This window comes from Aedes albopictus, chromosome 1 (assembly GCF_035046485.1).
Source record: "Aedes albopictus strain Foshan chromosome 1, AalbF5, whole genome shotgun sequence".
Lineage (NCBI taxonomy): Eukaryota > Metazoa > Arthropoda > Insecta > Diptera > Culicidae > Aedes > Aedes albopictus.
This window is the reverse complement of record NC_085136.1, coordinates 187193055-187215346: the sequence shown is the minus strand read 5'-3', so window position 1 is coordinate 187215346 and position 22292 is coordinate 187193055. Positions and strand designations below refer to the sequence as shown.

At 40.4% G+C, this 22292-nt stretch overlaps 2 protein-coding genes across 8 annotated transcripts in view; one reads left to right on the top strand and one right to left on the bottom strand.

Annotated features, from left to right (window-relative positions):
* Positions 1 to 22292, bottom strand: part of LOC109423119 (ATP-binding cassette sub-family D member 1) — a 94817-nt gene that overhangs the window by 56970 nt on the left and 15555 nt on the right. For 2 of the 7 annotated variants that reach the window (XM_029852156.2, XM_029852155.2), the window contains exon 2: positions 19441 to 19652. The exons of 4 other annotated variants lie outside the window; for them this stretch is intronic. The gene's annotated coding sequence lies outside the window, so the exon portion shown is untranslated. Of the gene's footprint in view, positions 1 to 19440; positions 20235 to 22292 lie in introns of those variants that run through there. One more of the 7 variants, XM_029852151.2, reaches the window with a different exon arrangement.
* On the top strand, positions 974 to 14319 carry LOC134285384 (uncharacterized). The gene is made up of 2 exons (XM_062846013.1): positions 974 to 8846; positions 9195 to 14319. Exon 2 carries the CDS (start codon positions 13286 to 13288, stop codon positions 14291 to 14293), a length of 1008 nt encoding a protein of 335 aa, XP_062701997.1. The 5' UTR covers positions 974 to 8846; positions 9195 to 13285; the 3' UTR covers positions 14294 to 14319.

Here is a 22292-nt window from a genome sequence, read left to right as displayed (position 1 = left end):
GCCAATTCATGGTGTGATGTGGCTATATGCTTACCGTGCCTAGGAATGAATGGCTAGGGTGGTCTAATAAAAACCTAATCGCAAACGGAACCTGTGGAGAACAAGGGCACCCTCCACAGTATGTTGCCCTTACTTCACTAGCCGGAGCAATGGTGCAGTTGACCTTGTGATTCTTCGAAACAATCAGCTCCTCTTCTTTAGTCTTAAACTCGAGGTTAAATAAGGGCGGGATTATGCAGATGTTATCAATTAGTTGAAATTGTGTCCTATATTGTTTCGCATTATGCAATTTACACATTGTATTCTGTGCATCCTCGCCTTTGGCGTTTTCAAAACGACACCGATCTTAATTTATTGCTGCCATTCATTGGCTGGGTTTGCAAAGAGTTTATTGCCTATTTTGGGTAGTGACTACGATTAGGATAGCTCAATACAGCCCAAGTGGCCTTACTCCAAGAACCTTACTTTTGTAAGGGGAATTTCTATCTAGGGAACCTTGTGAACCCGGTGTTTGCAACATTCAATATTGAAATGGCATACTCGCAAAGCGGCCTCGAGCATGTGCGCTTGTCAACAACGCAAACGTTGCTACACTCATTTCTGAATTTACAACTAGAGATGCATGTGCTATGTTCATTTTCAGTGAGTGAAATTCAAATTGAATTTTGATGATTCTCAACCGAGGGATCAAAATAAAATTCATTTTGGTGAATGAATTTTCTCACTTATTCATTCATTTTTCTGTCACTGACAATTTTCACTGAGCTTCATGGCTCAAAGTCCCCACTGGGCAGTGTTGCGAAACTCATGCTCACGAGTAAAAAATACTCACTCACCTTACTCATTTGCGAGTAATGCTCACGCTGTGAGTTACTCGCGTATGAGTATACTCACGCGTGAGTAATGACGTCATACTCTCGCGTGAGTATTACTCACTTGTGAGTAATACTCACGCGAGAGTATGACGTCATTACTCACGCGTGAGTTACTCATTTTACTCACGGTGAGTTTAGTGAGTAAGTTATTTTTGTTGGTTTGAAAAGATGTTTTCGTTTGTTCTGTACTGCAATGGTGATTATTTATATACAAGGCACAGTTTTCGAGGAAAGGTGCATCTGCTCGAGAGCTTTGGCACCATAGGCTAAAAACTCTTATTGTTTACCCATGCGTAGGTAAGTAAAGTAATATCATCAATTAGGAAATCTCTATATTTTACCACACTTTGTCAATGGTATAACTTTTTTCGCATACGTCGGGTCACTTTACGGTATTCAATAAAGATGTTTGGCATATATTTACCTACCTTCAAATTAAAAATGGTAGGGTCAATTACAGCATCTCCTAGGTCCAAACATTTAAAACTTTTCTTTTTTGCATACATTTGATCGTTTTTTCCCATGTGGCTAGTTTCTATTACTATGCAAAAATATAGGGCATATAATGGACAAATAGTGGTTTCGCTTCAAAACTGCTTGAGTAGGCAAGTAAGGAAAAAAAGTTTTACACTGGTAACGCCTCCTTTGTAAATCTAAAAGAGCTGTAGTTTTTTCTGCCCGGAAAAATAATCCGTTCTATTATTCCGTAAGGAAAAGTAACGTTTTTCCTCATACTAAACACTTGATCAGTTTGTAAGTTAGCATTTACAAAAAATAGTAAATTTACTTGAGTACTCAACTTTCGAACATGAAACTTACACACTAAACGCATCCAGCAAAGCAAAAACCAGCAAAACGAATAGTTGATTTTTAAGCAATTTTTTGCTAGAATCCGGTACAACTTTGTGCCCTATCAGCACAAATTGCTGGATAATTCATAAAAAAGTGCTAAGACTTGATAGAATTGAAACAAAACTTTATTGGAACTTATGGGTGACAAAAGGAACAAATTTCCAAAGGGGCCAGACATGTTTAATTCTTAGCTTAGTATACTATAGTATACTGTAATATAGGGTATCGGGCTGCTTCGTTGGCATAGTCCCCTCATTCGGCCTATCTTAACGTTAACCAAAAACTCAAACAAACACGCATAACTGGAGATCGGAAAAGCTATGCGCCACACAACTGTAACATTTCGTTTCAATTTTAACATTTTGGAGCATTAAAATTGAATGAAAATGTCACTTTGTTTAGCTTTTGTAGACGCCATGATTCTTCGGCTTAGTGGGTAGTCTATATACATGATCATAAATGGCCTGATTCTGGAACATTTCGATTTGACTTTTCGATAATTGAACATTTTATGCGACGGTCAAAGACGCAATTATGATCTTGTATATTTGTTTTCAAAGAAAAATAACTATTTTACAAAATAAATGTGGGCAGAATATTGAGGACATTTATTTCACTATGTACCCAAATCTTGGCCCATCAGTAAAGTGACGTCAACAACATCGAAAAAGTGACGTCAACCACATTGCTTGCGATTGAACCAGAAAGAACGAACGGGAAGAAAGATTTTGTGTGCGGTGACTGTTAAAATATAACACAAAAATGGAGTTGCATTGTTTTCGTAACTAAATTAAGAAAGAACTTTAGTTTAAGTTATTTCTTTATAGTTATGTGAAAATTTGGCTCCAAAAATGTAATTTGAGAGCAAGATTGGTGAACAAACAGTGATAATACTTCAGCAGAAATATTAAAAAATTATAGAATAAGTGGTTCTAGCGTTTGGAAAGCGATAGGCCAACGTTGTATCCACTAATAGGCCAATTTTTGTACCGTAGACCAACGTTGCATACCATCGCATCGAATCTTTTCAACGTAATTAAGTAAGTTCTTGAATATTTATGCTAGTTTACTTCCAATTGCAGGATCATACACTGCCTAGAGTGCGTGATAGAGTGAAGACATCATTTATACTGCTATTAATTCACGAGTTATGGTCAAAATTGTCAAGGCGGCTGGCATATTAGGCCAAGGAACGGTACACATACCCTATTTGTGCATCATAGCCATGATCATAGCAAACTCTGCGACCGATTTATTCCGTAAACAATCGACTGTCAGTGGCGAAGCTGATACTTAATCGATTCATTCATCCTCGTCCGAGCCAAAAAATAAACTATTTGGATAAAACTAATCGTTTGGTAAGTTATTGAACTTTAAATTTGTATGCCTATAAATATCAAACACATTTTATATTACGGGGATTCAGTTAACAGCGTAAAATGATTAAACTGATTAAACGTCGCGATCACCAAGGCAATCTTTGATTATTTCATTCGCAAAATCATGAAACATTTCAAATAAGCAGAAAATCATTGCTTACGCAGCCATTTAATCTGTTTAGTGAGTACCTCTATTGATTTAGGTGAAATTCTGGGACAAATGTGGCGTTGCAAGATCTCTCGATATTTTAGCGCTCGAACGACAGATGCGCGGACGAGGAGTGGCTCGAGTGTGCGCTGCAGTTACGCGTGATCCTACGATAAAAGTGACAAATTTCTACCATGAGTGGCCGTTGAAGGCTACATCACCGTGACCAAAAATATGAATGTGTTAGTAAAGTAAAAATGTGTACCATGCTTTAATTTGTTTTTATTTCTATGTAAAATATAATTATTTTCATCGATCCGCTTGTCTAGGCCAGTATCTTTGGAGGTATTCAAAACAGATTATTTTCGCTATACATCCATCATGAAGTTCATGCACTTATTCTAACTTGTTTTCTTTTCTTTTGTACCGTCGAATCGCTGTAGTTACAAGTGATGATTCCTGGAAACTGGTAATAAAATAAAGTTTGAAAAATGATATGCATAACAAATCATCAATTGGAAATTACCATAGATGTCTGCCCATGCATAGCATATAACTCTCACTCCATCAATGTTGTTGCATACATAAACGACCTCGAAAGACAATTTAAAATTTGAAATTATCCTCTCAATTAGATGCATATAAGAAACGAGCCTCAAAAACCGCACTGAACAATTACGGAATCAGATAAACAATGTTTGTTTTATGATTCATCTGTCATAGCCTTGATTTCAGCCACTACGATTACTTTGATAATAATGTGGTAATATCTAGGGTAATATATTAAAATACCGTAAATATACTAATATACTTCTTATACACAAATTATGCTAATACGTGTCTAGCCCCTTGCAAATTTCCAGGGCCCGTAGCGTAGTGGCTACACGTTCACTTCATAAGTGGATGGTCATGGGTTCGATCCCAGCCCGGCACTTGCAATTTTTCGTCAGTTGCTCTTCCCCCCGAGAGTGGCTGGCACCTGACCCTCTTCAGAGCATATGCTCCAACGGACCCGGAAACCTGGATATCGGCTAACGACAACTCATAATGGACCCCCAATCGGACTGGAAAAGGAACAAGAGCCACACATCAACATCCTCGTGCTCATCATTCTACCATGATAGTGTAGAAAGTGAAAGCAGCGCAACGGAATCCAGTTCGATCTAGTAGAATTATAATAGAATACATTTAGGAGCTGTACAAAGTGTAAGTACAGCTTCCAATTGGAATCGCTCACGCAGTGCCCGGGTGGACAAAAGAGCTGTAAATTAGGTAAAGAAGTGATTGAAGAATGAAAAAAAAGGAACAAATTCTAAAGAAATCCCATGAGCTTTTTCAAGTCTTAGTTTTTTTTTTTCATATAAAGTTGGGCCACCCTAATTATATGAGCCTCGGACCTAAAAAGAAAAAAAACTGCCCAGCAAATTACTACCAGTAACATGGCCAGTAATCACACCCAGGTAACCAATAAGCAGCTGAAATGGTATTAATTCAGCACTATATGCGCCTTTGCAGCAGGTCTGCTGCTATCGCACTGTCAAATACCAATCGAACACACCACACGATTCCGTAAAATTACTTTTTCTTAACTGCTATCTCTGCCAACCCCCTGAAGAAAGCGTTAGTTCTTGAACGGGCTCGTTTACGAAATTTCAGCCTGCCTTGCAATCTGCTACGTGCGGAAGCGAACTTTGTCGTACGAATTATCGTGCATTTGAGAAACGATCGTTTACACATTTGTTCAATGCCTTTATTGTTCTTTATTAAATTTACAAGACGCACAAGCATGGAAATACATTTCGTCCATTCAAAACAACGCTGAACTCAATTATATGTGAATGTCACGCCTGCACTAACAGAAAAAATCACTGTTTTCAGCTTAATGCAACCGCCCATTCAAATCAGCACCACGTCCTGCACCAAATTTTTGGCTTCACCCCAGTTATGCGTGGATGACAGCCATTTCAGGGGATTGATCTCTGTCTACAAGAGGTTTGAGTTCAAACAAAAGCCCTCACGTTGAGCTCTTGGGCTCAAAGGGGACCTCTTCAGGACCGCCCTTAACGGAGCGCTTAGAACTACCAGTAAGATACAATTCACTAGAATGAAAAAAAAAACAATAGAATTATTGACAAGCAACCTTGTCTACTGATTCAATACATGCGCCCCAATAAAACATACCATTTTAAAATTTGATAGGATTCCAAGCCTTTAGATAAATTTTAGATTACCGTATGAATATGAGTAAAGCATACTCGTGAGTGAGTATCTGCACGTCAATACTCACGAGTGAGTGTGAGTTGTACAGCGCTTACTCAAATGTGAGTAATACTCACGGTGAGTTTAAGGTGTACTGCTCATACTCACTCGTGAGTTTGACTAGTTGTGTGAGTACTCGCTCATTTCGCAACACTGCCACTGGGACTAGGCCTGCCTCGCTTCAACTTAGTGTTCTTTGAGCACTTCCACAGTTATTAATTGAAAGGCTTTCTTTGCCTGCCATTGCATGAATTTGTATATTGTGAGGCAAGTACAATGATACTCTATGCCCAGGGAGTCGAGAAAATTTTCCCGACCGGAACGGGAATCGAACCCGCCGTCTCCGGATTGGCGATCTAAAGCCTTAACCACTAGGCTAACTGAAGACCCATATATTCATTGTTCGGTTAATTTACCACATGCTTCCAAGCAAGTCATCGTATGCTGCACTTCCAAAGGCCTTCCGGTATTTTTTAGCCAGTGATGCTGATACTCACCATATCATCTGGGATAGCTTAGACATTAACTTGAAAGGCGCCATTATGATGGAACACTTAAGTAGTGCTGATCTTGGATTACTTAACAACCTTCATGGTATGCGTCTGTGAAGACTACCAGACTACCTTTGGTGGAACTCTTATCTGTCGAAGCTTAGGAAACAATGTAGAAAGAATTGAAACAGACGACGTTCGGCTGGATCAGTGGCTTTCGAGTCGGCTCGCAAGGCCTACCAGAAAGCTCTTCAGTTTGATGAACGATCCGGCAGTTAAAAAGCATTGTACAAATGTTCCCAGTTTGAGTGAAGTCAGTCGGTTGAACAAAATCCATGCAAAATCTTAGGATTTCCGAGAGACCGAACTTTGTTTGCCAAATGGGGATTTCATTTCCTCTGCTGAGGAAGTTCAAGAATGTTTAGTGTAGTTTCGCTGGATGTGTGGGTATTACATATTCGGATGAACCTTTTCTTGTAGTTATTATTCTCTGTCTTCAGGAATAACATAACTTTAGAATCGACTGAGTGGGCACTTGATAGATTGGCTTCTTTCAAATCACCTGGAGCAGATGAGATAAATCCTACTGAGAAAGCATTCAGTCAAAAGCAATTTTATTTGGGTGTTGTCTTAGATATCGAGGGTGCTTTTGAAAACGTGACTTTTGATGTCATGTTGGAAGCCGCACGGAGTCATGGTACATCTCCAATGATTTCCAATCGGATTTAAGCTCCAGCAAGTGGCTTTAATGAATATGGAATATTTGAGCGAACTTTTTGTTTTTCCAAATTTAATTTTCATACATAATTGATTTTTTTTTTCAAATATCTCGGAAACCAGTGGAGATATCGCAATTTTGAGCACAATCACCGATTTAGTCTAGAAATGTTATGTTTGAAAATTAAATTTGAAATGTTTTTTTTGAAAGTTTGCTCCATCAAAAAATTCAATTAAATCCTGGGTGGCGCATATCCCGGAAAGATTTTCTAAAATTAGTCCCGTCCTATTGCCATAACCATCATGCTTGTGTTGTTCTTATTCTAACGGAGCGCAAGATAGTTGAAGATAAATTAAAAATTTGAGGTCTGGAGCTTATTTGCAGCTCCCCTACTGTCTTATTCTGTGGGATTCCACATCGCAGTTGAACATTTATGCGTAAACTAAAAACACTGGTGAATGCATTAGAAGTTAAAAATTTTAAAAGAAATACCACAACGAACAGCAAAACATTTTTTCCCTATCATGATTCACATAGGCCTAATAGTTACACCTCCGTTTCCCTCGTATCGCCCGATTTTAGCACGACATAGTTCAAGAACAAAGCCTCAGAAGCTACAACGTTCTTATCAAGCACCATGATAACCGCTCTGACTTGGACGCATTTCATACCGTAGTCTGTGTCTCACTACGGACGGACACAACGCATCATCGCCGCCTATCTATCTGTTTATTTGTTCATTCACCTTAGTCGTCTCGCAATTATCACAACCATTGCCATGGTGGTGCGGCGTTGCTGCTGGAGCCGGCAGAGGAAGTAAGGCGTTTTGTTTATGTTGTCATTCCGGCCTCAATAGCAGCACTGAGTTCGGACGGATTTCTGTTGTGTACTAACAAATAGACCAACGTTGAAACAACACGGCAGCTGTGTGTCTATTGTTGAAACCAACGGCGGTGGCAGTGCGTTGATCATTATTGTTAACGGTACATACATGTGACTTCGGAATGGAGCATGATTAAGTCAGATTTAATCCAAATGTAAGAAATTTCGTCTGATGTAAGTACTTCATTGTTTTTAAATGGTAACACTGCCTTAAAAATAAGGCGTCAAAAGTGTATAGAACGAGTAGTTGATTTTTAGAATCGGAATTCCAAACTGGTTTCAACCTTTCGTTATCGAACCATTGACACCACATAGGATGACGATGATTAACAAGTACGATATGGTATGGCATGGAGAATGACAATGAACAGCACTAGACAGACAGACAGGGTACGATAGCAGCGTTGTGATTCGTTGTTACATTCCACGTGACGAAAGGATGGTAGGATGGGAACTTGTGGCAACACATTGTTGTGGTATTTTTTATTTTTTTTTTAATATAGAGAAAAATATGTTTATTAAAATAAACTCTTTATCAGTTCGATTCAACCGGAATTCTGTTTTGAATAAGACACGAACAAAAAACTTGTTTGATTTAACCAAACCCGGAAATTGAAACAATATGACATTGGTTGTTAGGAACTCTGAAAAATTGATTGAAAAAAAATGCGTAAAGAGAATTATTATTTTTGATTTGAAGTACTAATTAATAAGAACATTCAATGTGAATCTCCGTGTTACGCCCAAAATTCCCTCCTTTTGACCGAAAAGAGGGATTTTCACATTTGCGCATTTTGATAGATATATCACAATAGGTGCCAGTGTACTACAAATGTTTTTTTCATTACCCTGAAAACTACAAGACCGTTCTACCTTTATACGACACCTGGATATAAGCAATAAATTCGCACAGAATTAATTGGTTCCACGCTTCACCGTTTAATTGCCACTTGCCGGATGAGTAATACTCAGAAATGTTCTTTATGACGACGCTTGGTTCTCCAGCTTGCCGTCGCTTCGTCGTGACCCTGTTTTATTTTTGCATGGTACTAGCAGCCAATATCACGTACGGCTACTACTGTAAGGTTATTTGTATGTTCTCCATTTGTCATTAGATTACTGCTACTAGCGATGAGTAATATTCATTACTTAGATTGAACAATCAATGCTCATGCATAGTTTATCACCAAACTAGACTAGGGACAGTTAGACTCCCAGAGTTATTAGGCTAACGCGAAAGAGGTTCACGCTATGTCTGAACTAGAACATTATAAAAATGAATGTACATCGGGTTTCTCTCCACCAAACATCAGTATTGAAGCTATATTTTCATTTGCAGAAGGTTTCAAAATATTCTATCGGTGAAAATTTTTCCATACATTTTCTATGGGAGAGAAATTGGCCGAAAATGTGAATTTCATGCAAATTTGTATGAAAAACAGCTAAAAAGATGAAAAAAACTAAATTTCCCCGATGAAATATTTTAAAAGTTTCTGCATATAATAATATAGCACGAATTTTGATATTCTGTGGAAAGAAACCCGATGTACATTCATTTTTTATAATCTGCTAGTTCAGACATAGCGTGAGGTTATTACTAGTGTTAGCGGAAATGGAAAACATAGATTCTTCTAGCAATTAGCAATTATTTCGTTGGAGTCTAACGACTACACACAGTCCTATCTCTAGCTCCCACTTGACAAACGAACGTTGCACTCAAACTCGTATTATCATCAGTGCCTATTCGATGGATCAGTTCACTCGAGAAAAGATTAGCTGCCGCTGATAGCGTCGTTACCCTTTGCCCAGCAGTGCCTGCTATTAAGACCTGGTATCGCATTTTTCATTGTATCCAAGGAATGCATGTTTTTCATCGTGAATGAAAACATTGCGTTATCTGCTGTTAGTGAGTAACGGTATAAGAAAATTGCTCAATTCAATTGTGGAAATGTATTGATGACGATTTTCTTAATTTTTCTACGGAGAGTTAAATCAATATTGCATAGCAGGATATAGGCCTCAGCATTCCAAAATTTATCTGCTTGGCTAAACCAAGACTCGTCTCGTTTATTCTGTAAACCCTTCACTTCTTCCTCCCTTTTGAAGGGCACCACTATCATTGAAAAAAAAAAATGTGTAGATAATGTAAAATATATAATCCTGTCTTCGACAGGATTCAATAAGCCGGTGATAATAAGTTCAAGTCTAAATAAATCGTCGATTGGCGCTAGTCCTCCAGTGAGCAACTGGCCTGAAGTAACAGAAGATTGGATAAATACCCATGATAATATTCTTATGGATTGATAGCGAGCAATAGCGCGTGCTTACCGTAGAAGCAGAAGAGAAAGCATAATTTGTAGACACTGTACAGTACTTGTATCAACGCAACACTCAATGTGTTTCTCACTAACACAATGTCCTAGCAAAGAATGGAGTTATGGATGTAATATATGAAAATACATTATTAATGGATACTCTTAAGAATATGAACTTGTATAAAAAAAGTCATTTTTTTTTTCTCATAATCAATTGTTCATTCCACGGATGACGAAGTGTGGTTCTGTTGTTTGTTACAATAATTACATGGTTGGTAATGCCAAGGTCCACGTCTTACGAACATTCATGGTGATTAGCTACTTCAGCAATGGCAAATCACTGGACTGTTATCACATTTCGCCTTTTTTTTCTTTTATCAAATTTGCGTCAGTTGGTTGATAAACGTCACCATTTTTTTACTCCGTAAGTGAATTAGGCAGGATAATTGATTCCATCGCAAAGATCAACTTTTTACCGTATGCTTGGTTTTTTTTTTCGAAGGAATTCAATATGTGTTTGGCAACTCATTGTAACTTTTTACATGGATCTAAAATCGTGTTCATGAAGGTTACTGTGAAGTATAATGAAATTAATTCTTCAGAATAAAGCCTGTATCCGCAATAATCGGCACACAGAAATATAGCTGTAACTCTGCAATAGATACATTAAAATTGCTGAAATTTTGAATGATAATATCTTAAGATGTGTTCATTTCACCTGCAAAATTTCATGTGAATCGGTGACGTATCTTTTGTTGTAGCAATGAAACAGTAGAACGCGAGCAATTGAATTTTGTACAGCCCCTGGTTTAGCTTGTCGTCACTGTAACTTTTGAATTTTATAAAGAAAATGACTGAAATTTTGAACACAAACCTCTCAATTTACTTTACTTACATAGGCAAAATTTCAAAAAAATCGATGCACTATCAACAATTTTATAGTCGAAACATACATTGGGGCTGACCGTGATTTTAGCCCTTTAGACAAGAATTAGTGAGCACCTCTTATTGTTTCGATTGTATTGTTGAAAGTACTACACCAATAATCACCAAATTTTGCAGGCATAATATACACACAATCAATTACCTACTGTGAAAATTTCATGAAAATTGACAGAGATATTCAAAAGTTATGAATGGACAAACATCGCACATAAAACACATGCAACATTTTCACTAACACTATCCCATATCAACACCAGTAACTTTCAATCCAATTGATACAAGTTGATGAAATTTGGCAAGAAAGTGTCTCTATAAGTATCATAACTGCTCACGAAGTTTCATAACTATCCTCACAGAACTTTGAATTGTAGCGGAAAAGAACCATCTAGTATGCGAATGAAAATTGGTGATGATTGTACAAAATCTTAAAAACATCGTCTGTTTGTTTCTCATCCACAGTTAAAAGTAATGCATCGACTTTTATGAAATTTTGCATAAATAATAAACATACATCAAAGAGTTCTCAGTTATTTTTTGGCCAGTTTTTATAGACTCAGTGCAGAGTTACTGCCGTACTTTTGTGTCCCGATTATTGTGGATACAGGCTTTAAGTGTATCCCCTGTCGATTGCAATAATTATTAGATGACCAAATCTTTCTAATATAAAATGTTTTCAAGAACGTATGTGGAGATGTCAATTGGGGATTTATCTATCAAAGGGCTGTCCATTTATTACGTTAGGGAATTTTCAGGATTCTTTGACACCCCCAGCCCCCTTGTAAGAATTTTTGTATGAAACCAAAATTATTGTTGTATAGCGCGTAAGATTCCTCAAACCTACCCATCCTCCCTATTAACCCTTACATAATTAATGGACAGCCCTCAAGCAGTGACAAGTCGAAGCTAGAAGTCAAATGCTAGTGGCCGGTACCCGGTTCATCAGGGAGCGGTACAGGGTGGCAAGAGTGGAAGAGAACCGCAGTAAGAAACGGCAGCATGAAGAGAGTGTGATTGCTAAGTCGCAGAAGAGCATGGATAGGAACGATATGAAGAGGTTTTGTGCAACTGCGCGCGGCACAAGACTGTGCCAGTGTACGCCATGTGCAATGACCGGAACGAAATTCACTGATAGACAAAACAATGGTGACAGTCAGGTGGAAGGAGAACTACGAGAATTCGTTAAATGGTAATGATGAAGGAGTACTTAGGGACATGATAAGCATTGTGGATGACGGTCAAGCAGTGAAGCCACCAACACTGGATGAGACTGAGAAGGCCCTTCGGGAGCTGAATAACAGCAAGGTTGCTGGAAAGAACGAGATCATTGTTGAACTTCTTAAGCACGAAAGCGAACAGCTCTATCAATCAATCCACCAGATTCTGGTAATGATCTGGGAGGATGAAGAATTGCCCAACAACCTGAGGGGTTCCATTTGATGTTTAAGATACTGTCGCATGCCCTGTTCAACAGACTGAGACCTCTTGAGGAGCTTTTTGTCGGTGATTACCAAGCTGATTGTCGTGAGGGACGATCAACAACGAATCACATTTCAACCTGCGGATGATCCTACATAAGTTTCTGAAGTATAAGTTGTAGAATCACCATCTGTTCAATGAGTTTAAAGCAGCGTACGATTCAGTGAAAAGAAATTAGTCTTCGCAGATTATGTCCAAACATAGTTTTCGGGTGAAACTAGTTAAGGTGATACGCGCAACTTGGATGGAACAAAATCAAGTATTCAGGTCGCACACGAAGTGTCTATCTCATTTATGACCTTAGTGAAATTTTATGTGCGTAGCCAAATGAAAAATGTATTAGTGGGATCGACGGGTCGAACCATATATTTACAGTACAGAATGTCGTAAACATCAGAACTAAACGTATAGTTTTCTTATCGACTTCAAAGTGACATACGATTGAATTAACCGTACAAACCCATGGAAAATTTTAAACAATAACGAGATTTCCGGAATCCTCTCAAGATTGATAAAAGAAACAATAAGTGGTGCTGCAACCTGTGCTCTTATCAGTATACCGGCCTTGGGGCACTCTTCCGTCTCCTGTAAGTCTCGTCCTGGTATCACCTCTTGCTCCCGTCCATAGATTTGTCCTTGCTCGAACCAGTTGAATCTAGTTCAAATTACTGACAATTACACCTTAAAGACACAGACACGTATGCTTCCAGTAAGCTATTTGCTCTCTGAAGGAAGCACGACACTAGACAACGGACTAGCATGCAACGCCCAGTGGCACAGCCGAAAACTTTTCCTGACAGCTGCGGTGGGAATCGAACCCGCGCTCCTTAGCGCGATGCGACTAAAGGCTTGGTGACCTTAGCCGCACGACCACGAAGCCACGCATATCTATCTGTTCTATATTTCTTCAGACAGACAGGTGGAAGTACGAAAACGGTCATACGTATGGTGACTAGACTGATAAGAGCAACGATGGACGGTGTGCAGAACAGCGTAAGGATTTCGGGTGAACTATCCAGTTCATTTGAATCTCGACGGGGACTACGACAAGGTGATGGACTTTCCTGCCTACTATTCAACATCGCCCTGGAAGGTGTTATGCGACGAGCCGGGCTCAACAGCCGGGGTACGATCTTCACGAAATCCAGCCAATTTGTATGTTTTGCGGATGACATGGATATTATTGCTAGGACATTTGGAACGGTGGCAGAACAGTACACCCGCCTGAAACGTGAAGCAGCAAAGGTCGGACTGGTGGTGAATGCGGCTAAGACAAAGTACATGCTGGTAGGTGGGACTGAGCGAGACAGGACAAGCCTTGGCAGCAATGTTACGATAGACGGGGATACTTTCGAGGTGGTAGAAGAATTCGTCTACCTCGGTTCCTTGCTAACGGCTGACAATAACGTGAGCCGTGAAATACGAAAGCGTATCATCAGTGGAAGTCGTGCCTATTATGGGCTCCAGAAGAAACTGCGGTCAAAAAAGATTCACCCCCGCACCAAATGTACCATGTACAAGACGTTAATAAGACCGGTGGTTCTCTACGGGCACGAGATGTGGACGATGCTCGAGGAGGACATGCAAGCACTCGGAGTTTTCGAGCGACGGGTGCTAAGGACGATCTTCGGTGGCGTGCAGGAGAACGGTGTGTGGCGGAGAAGGATGAACCACGAGCTCGCTGCACTTTATGGCGAACCCAGCATCCAGAAGGTAGCCAAAGCCGGAAGGATACGGTGGGCAGGGCATGTTGCAAGAATGCCGGACAACAACCCTGCAAAGTTGGTGTTTGCTAACCATCCGGTTGGTACAAGAAGGCGTGGAGCGCAGAGAGCACGATGGGCGGACCAGGTGGAGCGTGATCTGGCGAGCGTTGGGCGTGACCGACGTTGGAGAGCTGCAGCTGCAAATCGAGTATTATGGCGGCAAATTGTTGATTCAGTATTATCATGAATTTGATGTTAACTAAATAAATGAATGTATGGTGTACTTTCACTAAGCAATAGGGGATGCTCTGCTCAAACACACAGAAAAAAAAAATGTAATTAAAATTCAGCGAGAAATCATGCACATAAAGGGAATGCTAGAGTTAGTGCACTTTTACATGAGATATAATGTAAAATTACATTACCATCGTGTAAATTTCCGCCAACCATCGCGTAAACCATCATGGACACCAACCGGTTACGTGACTATTAGCGGAAATTTACACGAACGTAACGTAATTTTACATGATATCTCATGTAAATATGCACTAACTCTAGCATTCCCTTTTTTATGTGCATGATTTTTCGCTGAATTTTCGGTCCAGGTAGCGTGACATTAGGGATCATCTTCTACAGGCAAAGTAGAAGACAGGACTAAAACCCCAATCCACTAAACACTTTCCCATTACCGCGAAACCCTACGTCTCTCCGGAACCAAGAAGGCATTGATTCAGAGAGCGGATAATGCATATCCCTTCCTCAAGGTTAGCTGCGAAGCCATGCATCAACGAACATCGATGACTCGCTCCACCAAAGTTGCATGCTGGCGCTCAGTCAGCTTCCTGAGCGATCCTTTCCTTACCACTCCCTTTGTCCTCGAAATGCAGGCAGGGTCGACACCGCGGCTGCTTCCAACTTTACAGCAGTATCAAGAACTGATACCGCGTGTACAGCGATTTGAGCTCTCCGAAAGTGTCGACATGGACCCTCTACTTGCCTCCGCATGTGACAAGTAAGAGGTCACACAGTGTAGGCATTGTGGGTCTACCTTCCCATGGTAGAACTGTCTAACACACGCTGCCATTGCCGCGAATTTCGAAGTACTTATTGAACACGTTCCTTAGATCCAGAGCTATCTCTGCGGTCTTTATAATCGACAAGATTGCGTCAACAGTCGACCTCCCCTTCCGGTAGCTGAACTGGTTGCTCGAGAGACCATTTATACCCTCGATGTGCCTCAACAGTTTGTTGAGGGTGATCTTCTCGAGCACCTTCTCCGCTGTGTCGATCAAGCATATTGGTCTATATCCCGATAGGTCTCCGGATGGCCTCCCCGCCTTTGGCAAAAGTACCAGGCTCTGCGGCTTCCAAATCTCTGGTGAACTTCCCTTGTTCAAGTATTTCTGCATAGCAGATCTGAACATCCCGGGAAACTCTGAAATAGCTACTTTCAAAGCCAGGTTTTAAGCTCCGTTCGGACCTGGGGCTTTACTTACGCTAAGGGATTTTGCAACCCCCACAAGTTTCGCATCGGTAAACCTCTCCTCATCGCCAGCCCCAGTCCCCGGCTGTCCTACGAAAAGACGTCAAGGACTAGGGTGGGTACCCCGAACCATTGGTAGTGGAGCCCAAGGTTGGGAGGAATAGTTTGGCAACAACTACATTATTTAGCAATCTTAGAAATCAGAAATCTTAATTTCAATATTTCGTGGACTTGTTTTACTTTGTTAACGTTAGTTGCTCTAACAAAAAGTCTTATCTTGTATAGAGCACTGGACTTTGGAAGCGATTTGTGACGGTTTCCAGCACACCCTTTGGAGTAAAGCTACTTCTGAACCGAAGCACTTTCCTTGTGGTTGCCAGCTCTTTCTGATGCAATGTTCATTTCATTTAATTAGTTAACATCAAATTCATGATAAAACTGAATCAACAATTTGCCGCCATAATACTCGATTTGCAGCTGCAGCTCTCCAACGTTGGTCACGCCCAACACTCGCCAGATCACGCTCCACCTGGTCCGCCCATCGTGCTCTCCGCGCTCCACGCCTTCTTGTACCAACCGGATGGTTAGCAAACACCAGCTTTGCAGGGTTGTTGTCCGGCATTCTTGCAACATGCTCTGCCCATCGTATCCTTCCGGTTTTGGCCACTTTCTGGATGCTGGGTTCGCCGTAAAGTGCAGCGAGCTCGTGGTTCATCCTTCTCCGCCACACACCGTTCTCCTGTACGCCGCCGAAGATCGTCCTTAGCACCCGTCGCTCGAAAACTCCGAGTGCTTGCAGGTCCTCCTCGAGCATCGTCCATGTCTCGTGTCCGTAGAGAACCACCGGTCTTATTAACGACTTGTACATGGTACATTTGGTGCAGAGGTGAATCTTTTTTGACCGCAGTTTCTTCTGGAGCCCATAGTAGGCACGACTTCCACTGATGATGCGCCTTCGTATTTCACGGCTCACGTTATTGTCAGCCGTTAGCAAGGAACCGAGGTAGACGAATTCTTCTACCACCTCGAAAGTATCCCCGTCTATCTATGTCTCGCTCAGTCCCACCTACCAGCATGTACTTTGTCTTAGCCACATTCATCACCAGTCCGACCTTTGCTGCTTCACGTTTCAGGCGGGTGTACAGTTCTGCCACCGTTCCAAATGTTCTAGCAATAATATCCATGTCATCCGCAAAACAGACAAATTGGCCGGATTTCGTGAAGATCGTGCCCCGGCTGTTGAGCCCGGCTCGTCGCATAACACCTTCCAGGGCGATGTTGAATAGTAGGCAGGAAAGTCCATCACCTTGTCGTAGTCCCCGTCGAGATTAGAATGAACTGGATAGTTCACCCGAAATCCTTACGCTGTTCTGCACACCGCACCGTCCATCGTTGCTCTTATCAGTCTGGTAAGCTTCCTGGGAAAGCTGTTCTCGTCCATGATTTTCCATAGCTCTGTGCGGTCGATACTGTCGCATGCCGCTTTGAAGTCGATGAACAGGTGGTGCGTTGGGACCTGGTATTCACGGCATTTCTGGAGGATTTGCAGTACGGTGAAGATCTGTTCCGTTGTCGACCTGCCGTCGATGAAACCGGCTTGGTAACTTCCCACGAACTCATTTACTTTAGGTGAAAGACGACGGAAGATGATCTGGCATAGCACTTTGTAGGCGGTATTCAAAATGGTGAACGCTCGAAAGTTTTCACACATTACCTTGTCGCCTTTCTTGTGGATGGGACAGATTATCCCTTCCTTCCACTCCTCCGGTATCTGTTCAGTTTCCCAGATCTTGACTACTAATTGGTGCAGACAGGTGGCCAATTTTTCCGGGCCCATCTTGATGAGTTCTGCTGCGATACCGTCCTTACCAGCCGCTTTGTTGTTTTTGAGCTGGTGGATGGCATCCTTAACTTCCCTCAGCGTGGGAGTTGGTTCGTTCCCGTACTCTGCTGCATCAACATAGTCATTTCCTCCGCTGCCTAGGTCCTCCGTACCTACATTCTCTTCGCCATTCAGGTGCTCGTCGAAGTGCTGCTTCCACTTTTCGATCACCTCAACAATGTTCTATTCTATTAGAAACAGCGACAAATGTCTTCCTATGACTCTGAGAACGTATATCGCAGATCTAAGAAGTCTCTCCCACCGACTAAATTTTGTGACAGCAAGTTTAGACCCTGACAGTGAGTATTGTACATCACAGGAATTGAGCTCTTCTTCTGTTGGTTGCATGTAAGTTTCTTTACCATGTTTGTTCTCCTCCGGTTGTCTTGAAAAAATCCGGCCTGCCAAACCATCGGCTGTTCGAGGAAATAGTTGTCTCAGGATATCGGAAGCAGGGCCGAATCAGTTTTTCTCTATCCATTAACGTCAGCTGTTGGCATGACAAGATCTCTCCTATTTGAAATTCAACATATTTGTGATCCCCGCTGGTATGTATGACCGAACAGAGGGAAGTACATTATAGTTGTGTTTGACCACAGCATCCGTTTTAAAATTGGAAGATTGTGTGTGCTGAAGGCACTGTTGGGAAACCGAGTGTGCCCTTCAAACTTCTCACAACAGGTACCATTCGCACTTAAAAAAATAGAAGATCATCAACACTCACACAAAAGTTCTTTCATTGGATCCTTGTGTGACTGTAGCTAGTCTGGCAATATTGGAGTAGTATAGCACATACAGGTGTTTAATCAAACTCATGCTCAAGCATGAAACATTCTTTAAAAGTACTTCTAGACATTGAATCTGCAAGTTACTATTCTGAAGTTTAAGGATTGAAACAAAACATAGTAACTTTGCCAGTATTTAATGAAAATATTATTTTTGAGAATTTTCTGAAAGCTTTTGAAAAGTGAACTACTAAAATAACAGAAGACGTTCAGAAATTGCCCAAAAAAGTATGAAAACAACTAATAGGATTTTTTTCAAGCAAGAAAGTACTGCAGCCATACCATCAGTTTTTTTTTTCAAAGATTTCACATGCAAAATTTATATCAGGCGCTGTCCATAAACTACGTAGACTCATTTTTGGCCTTCTCAGACCCGGAGATATTTGTCCATGCAAATTTTTCGAAATTTGTGTGTAGCGTTGACTTTGGCCATATTCCTTCCTTCCCCCCTAAGAGTCTACGTAGTTTATGGACAGGACCTCATGATTTACACCGGTTAAATCTTCAGAAATTTTTGGAGCTACTCAGCAAATTGTAATCAGCATTGATATACAATTTTGTTAGGGTTTTGTTTTAATCTAAATCCCTCTCGATTTACCGGAAAAGTTTTTTAGAGATTTCTCCAGAAACGCTTAACCACAAATATCACCAATGAACACTATATTTTTTCAGGCCCTACGCTCGTACTAGAACATGGCCTGTCTCTATCCAACTTAGTGTTCTTTGACTTCTTAAAATTAATAAAAAACGTTTGTAATAAATTTATCCAAATCAATTTCAGGACATTCAAGGTTATAAGAATCTATAGGTAACTTCCCCAATAATGTATCCAAAGACATCGAAGATTTCTAGTACTACATGGACATTTTTGACTTGATGAATCATTAATTTATATAAGAAGGCTCTCGGTGTCAGATTTGCGTTATTTTATGCAATCTTCAAAAATTCATTGAAATTAAAAAAAAAAACAAATTGTAGTTAAACTTGATATATAGTTTATTTAATTTTGCAGTAAAGTTTCACGCTACTAGTGAACCATGCTTGTATTTGCTAAGGAAAAACTCAGCTGTAGTAACTTTTTTCCCCAGAAACAATGCTTCTGTATTTCCACCGTTTGACTGTGTTAGCTAGCGTAAAATGCCTTTTTATTTTCCAAACATGTTACCACCTTATTTACAACACTGAACTGACGGACCGCATGCTTTCGCACGCCGATGGAAAATTGTTCCATTTTCACCACCTACCTCGAACGTTCTGCGCTGGTGCATATTGAATACGGCGAAAAACGGCTAATCCACTTTGAAAAATCTGCGCTCAATCGTGTAGGTAATGTATCCAACTGTTGGTAACGAGAAAATGCGTCGCACAGCTTATTCACTCTGCCCTGCGGGAAACGTAATGCTCTTTATTCTGTTACAGCTGCGCACTCCTCCAGCAATCGCTCTTTATTCACACACTGTAAGGCACATTAGAATGAAATCTGCGATATCCTTGAAGTCACTTCGCGCTCAAGGGGAACACTGAATGCAATTTCCACTGTCGCCCTTTTTGCACCGTATTTTTACTTTCACATTCGAAAACCTGCCGAAAAAATGCTCACTTCCGAAATATTGCAACCAGAACCGACGTATGAGAAATGTTCAACCAATTTGCACAGCAGTCAGTCACAAAGGAAAGCAACCCCAGATGCACTCGACGAGTCTTGTCTAACGAAGTCTAATGATGAAGTCAAAACCAGCTCAACCCAGTGGACACCTCCAACCGACGACGACTACGGCAGTCGAGATGAGCGCGCTCCAGCCGTGTGCAAGTCAGAACTCGAAGTGGAGAAGCAGAAGCTTGCATTGAACTTTCCGTTCACTGAGAGGAGAAGCTTTGGCAAAAATAACTACACACAGCGCGCAATCGTCGTATGAGTTCGAGTACACAACAACGCTTTCTGGCATGTACGTGCGTCCCTCTCAATTCGCTACGGGTTGATACAGGCAGGGGTTTTTAAACTGTGTTCCGTGAGGCAAAGTCACACTGGGATGTGTGTTCGTTTAGGTGAACAAAATTATGTTGTGCACACCGTGTCCAATAAGTTCTCATACAAACTACAAATTTAGAAAAAATAATTTGATTTCACATCTGTGGTTCATATTTTCAAAATGAATGCATGTATTGAAGGACCACATGGTCGGCGTTAAGTCAGAGGGGACCAAGTAACAAAATTGACGAAAATTAGATTTTTTGGGCATTCGATTAAGAATTACTTAAGCTACTTGAAACATTCACCCAATTTTCTTAATGTTACTATTAACGAGAGTTATACCACACTGGTTCACTCTGCCTGTACGATTTTTTGAAAAATGCCAGTCCTCTGAATAAATTAATATGAACTATGTAACTACAATTATTTCAAAAATCTACCGGACTATGAGAATACATTCAAAAGTTGTTAGCTATTAAATGTTCAAGTTGAGAATCCTTAAATAGCTCATAAATTGACTACCCTTCATGTGATATTGAACTGTTGTACTTGGTCCACTCTGACTGAACATAAAAATTGAAAAAGGTAATCAACAGTGTAATAACAGAAATAACAAATTGCAAACTTCCTGCTCACATTATACACTACTCCTATTAACTGTTGTCCTACTTGTGCATTATTTTTCCATCAAATATGTAAAAACATAAGTGTGAACTGTAGTTGGTTGAAGATTTTCCCAAAACCGTTCAGTCAGAGTGGACTAAGTACAATCAATTACTTAGCAATTTCTCGGTTTCAAGCTTTATTTTACGTTTTTTCGCGATCAATACAGAGCGATGTTGTGATGAATAGTTATTAAGATTTATGGCAAAAATTCATGAACATTTGTTGAAAAACTCAAAACTTATAGAGTTGCAAACTTTAAAGTCATTTTTCTAGAAATTAAGTAAAGACACATGGTCCTCTCTGACTTAACGCCGACCACATAGTACTGAGTAAATAAAGCATTTGATTCAGAATAAATAAGGAACGGGGGGTGACATAAAACAAATTAAATATTTGCAACGGTCTTCTTTTCTATTTGTTTTTATAAGCCTAGCATTACATTTCCGTTTTCCGAAATCCGTTTGTTAGATTTTTTTTCATTCTATGGTAGCTAAATATTCATAAGGTTGAATTTCGAGTATTTAACCCAAGTAATGTACGAAATGGATATACTAAGGCTAAAAGAATACAATTTTAGTGATGATATGGCAGGAAATTTGCAGGTAAACTCAACTTGGGCTGATTTCCTTCAAAATGATCGTAGTATTGAAGATTATATTAAAGATAAACATCATAAAACTTAAATTTTGCCGGGCCCGTGGCGTAGTGGCTACAACTTTACTTCATAAGTGGATGGTCGTGGGTTCGATCCCAGCCCCGAGAGTTGCAATTTTTCGTCAGTTGCTCTTCTCCCCGAGAGCGGCTGACACCTGACCCTCTTCTGAGCATATGCTCAAACGGACCCGGAAACAAGGATATCGGTTAATGCCGCACGGGACGACGTGTATTTTTTCCTATCTTCCCTCTCTTTCTAACAATATGCCTCGCGATTTTGAAGAAGCAAATATCAATTACCACTGCACTGACGTAGCTGAAACTTTAGTCGATTGTGCACCACAAGTGAGCAAATGAACGATCAAATTTCTAGTTAATAATATGAAGTAGAAGATGAGATTTGCATCTTACTAGCAACAGAGCAATGGCGGATGATTCAACCATCGTCCCGTCCGGCCTTAACGGCAACTCATAATGGACCCCCAATCGAACTGGAAAAAGAACAAGAGCCACATCATTCTACCACGCAGCGAAACATTTTTTTTGATTCAAAAGAGAACTTATGTGTCTCCAGGGCCGGATTTAGTAATGTGGGGGCCCGGGGCCGCGGCATTGTGGGGGCCCTTTGTGAAGAAGATAAATTTTGCCCAAATAACATGAAAAAAAATTAAAAAAAATATTTATCTCTCTTACAATTATGGTAATGAAGGTATTAATGTAGTTGTGGAAGAATCATGAATCTAGAACAATAAGCAGAACTTTGAAAAATATCAATATCCACTGAATTATTTATAACAGACTTGA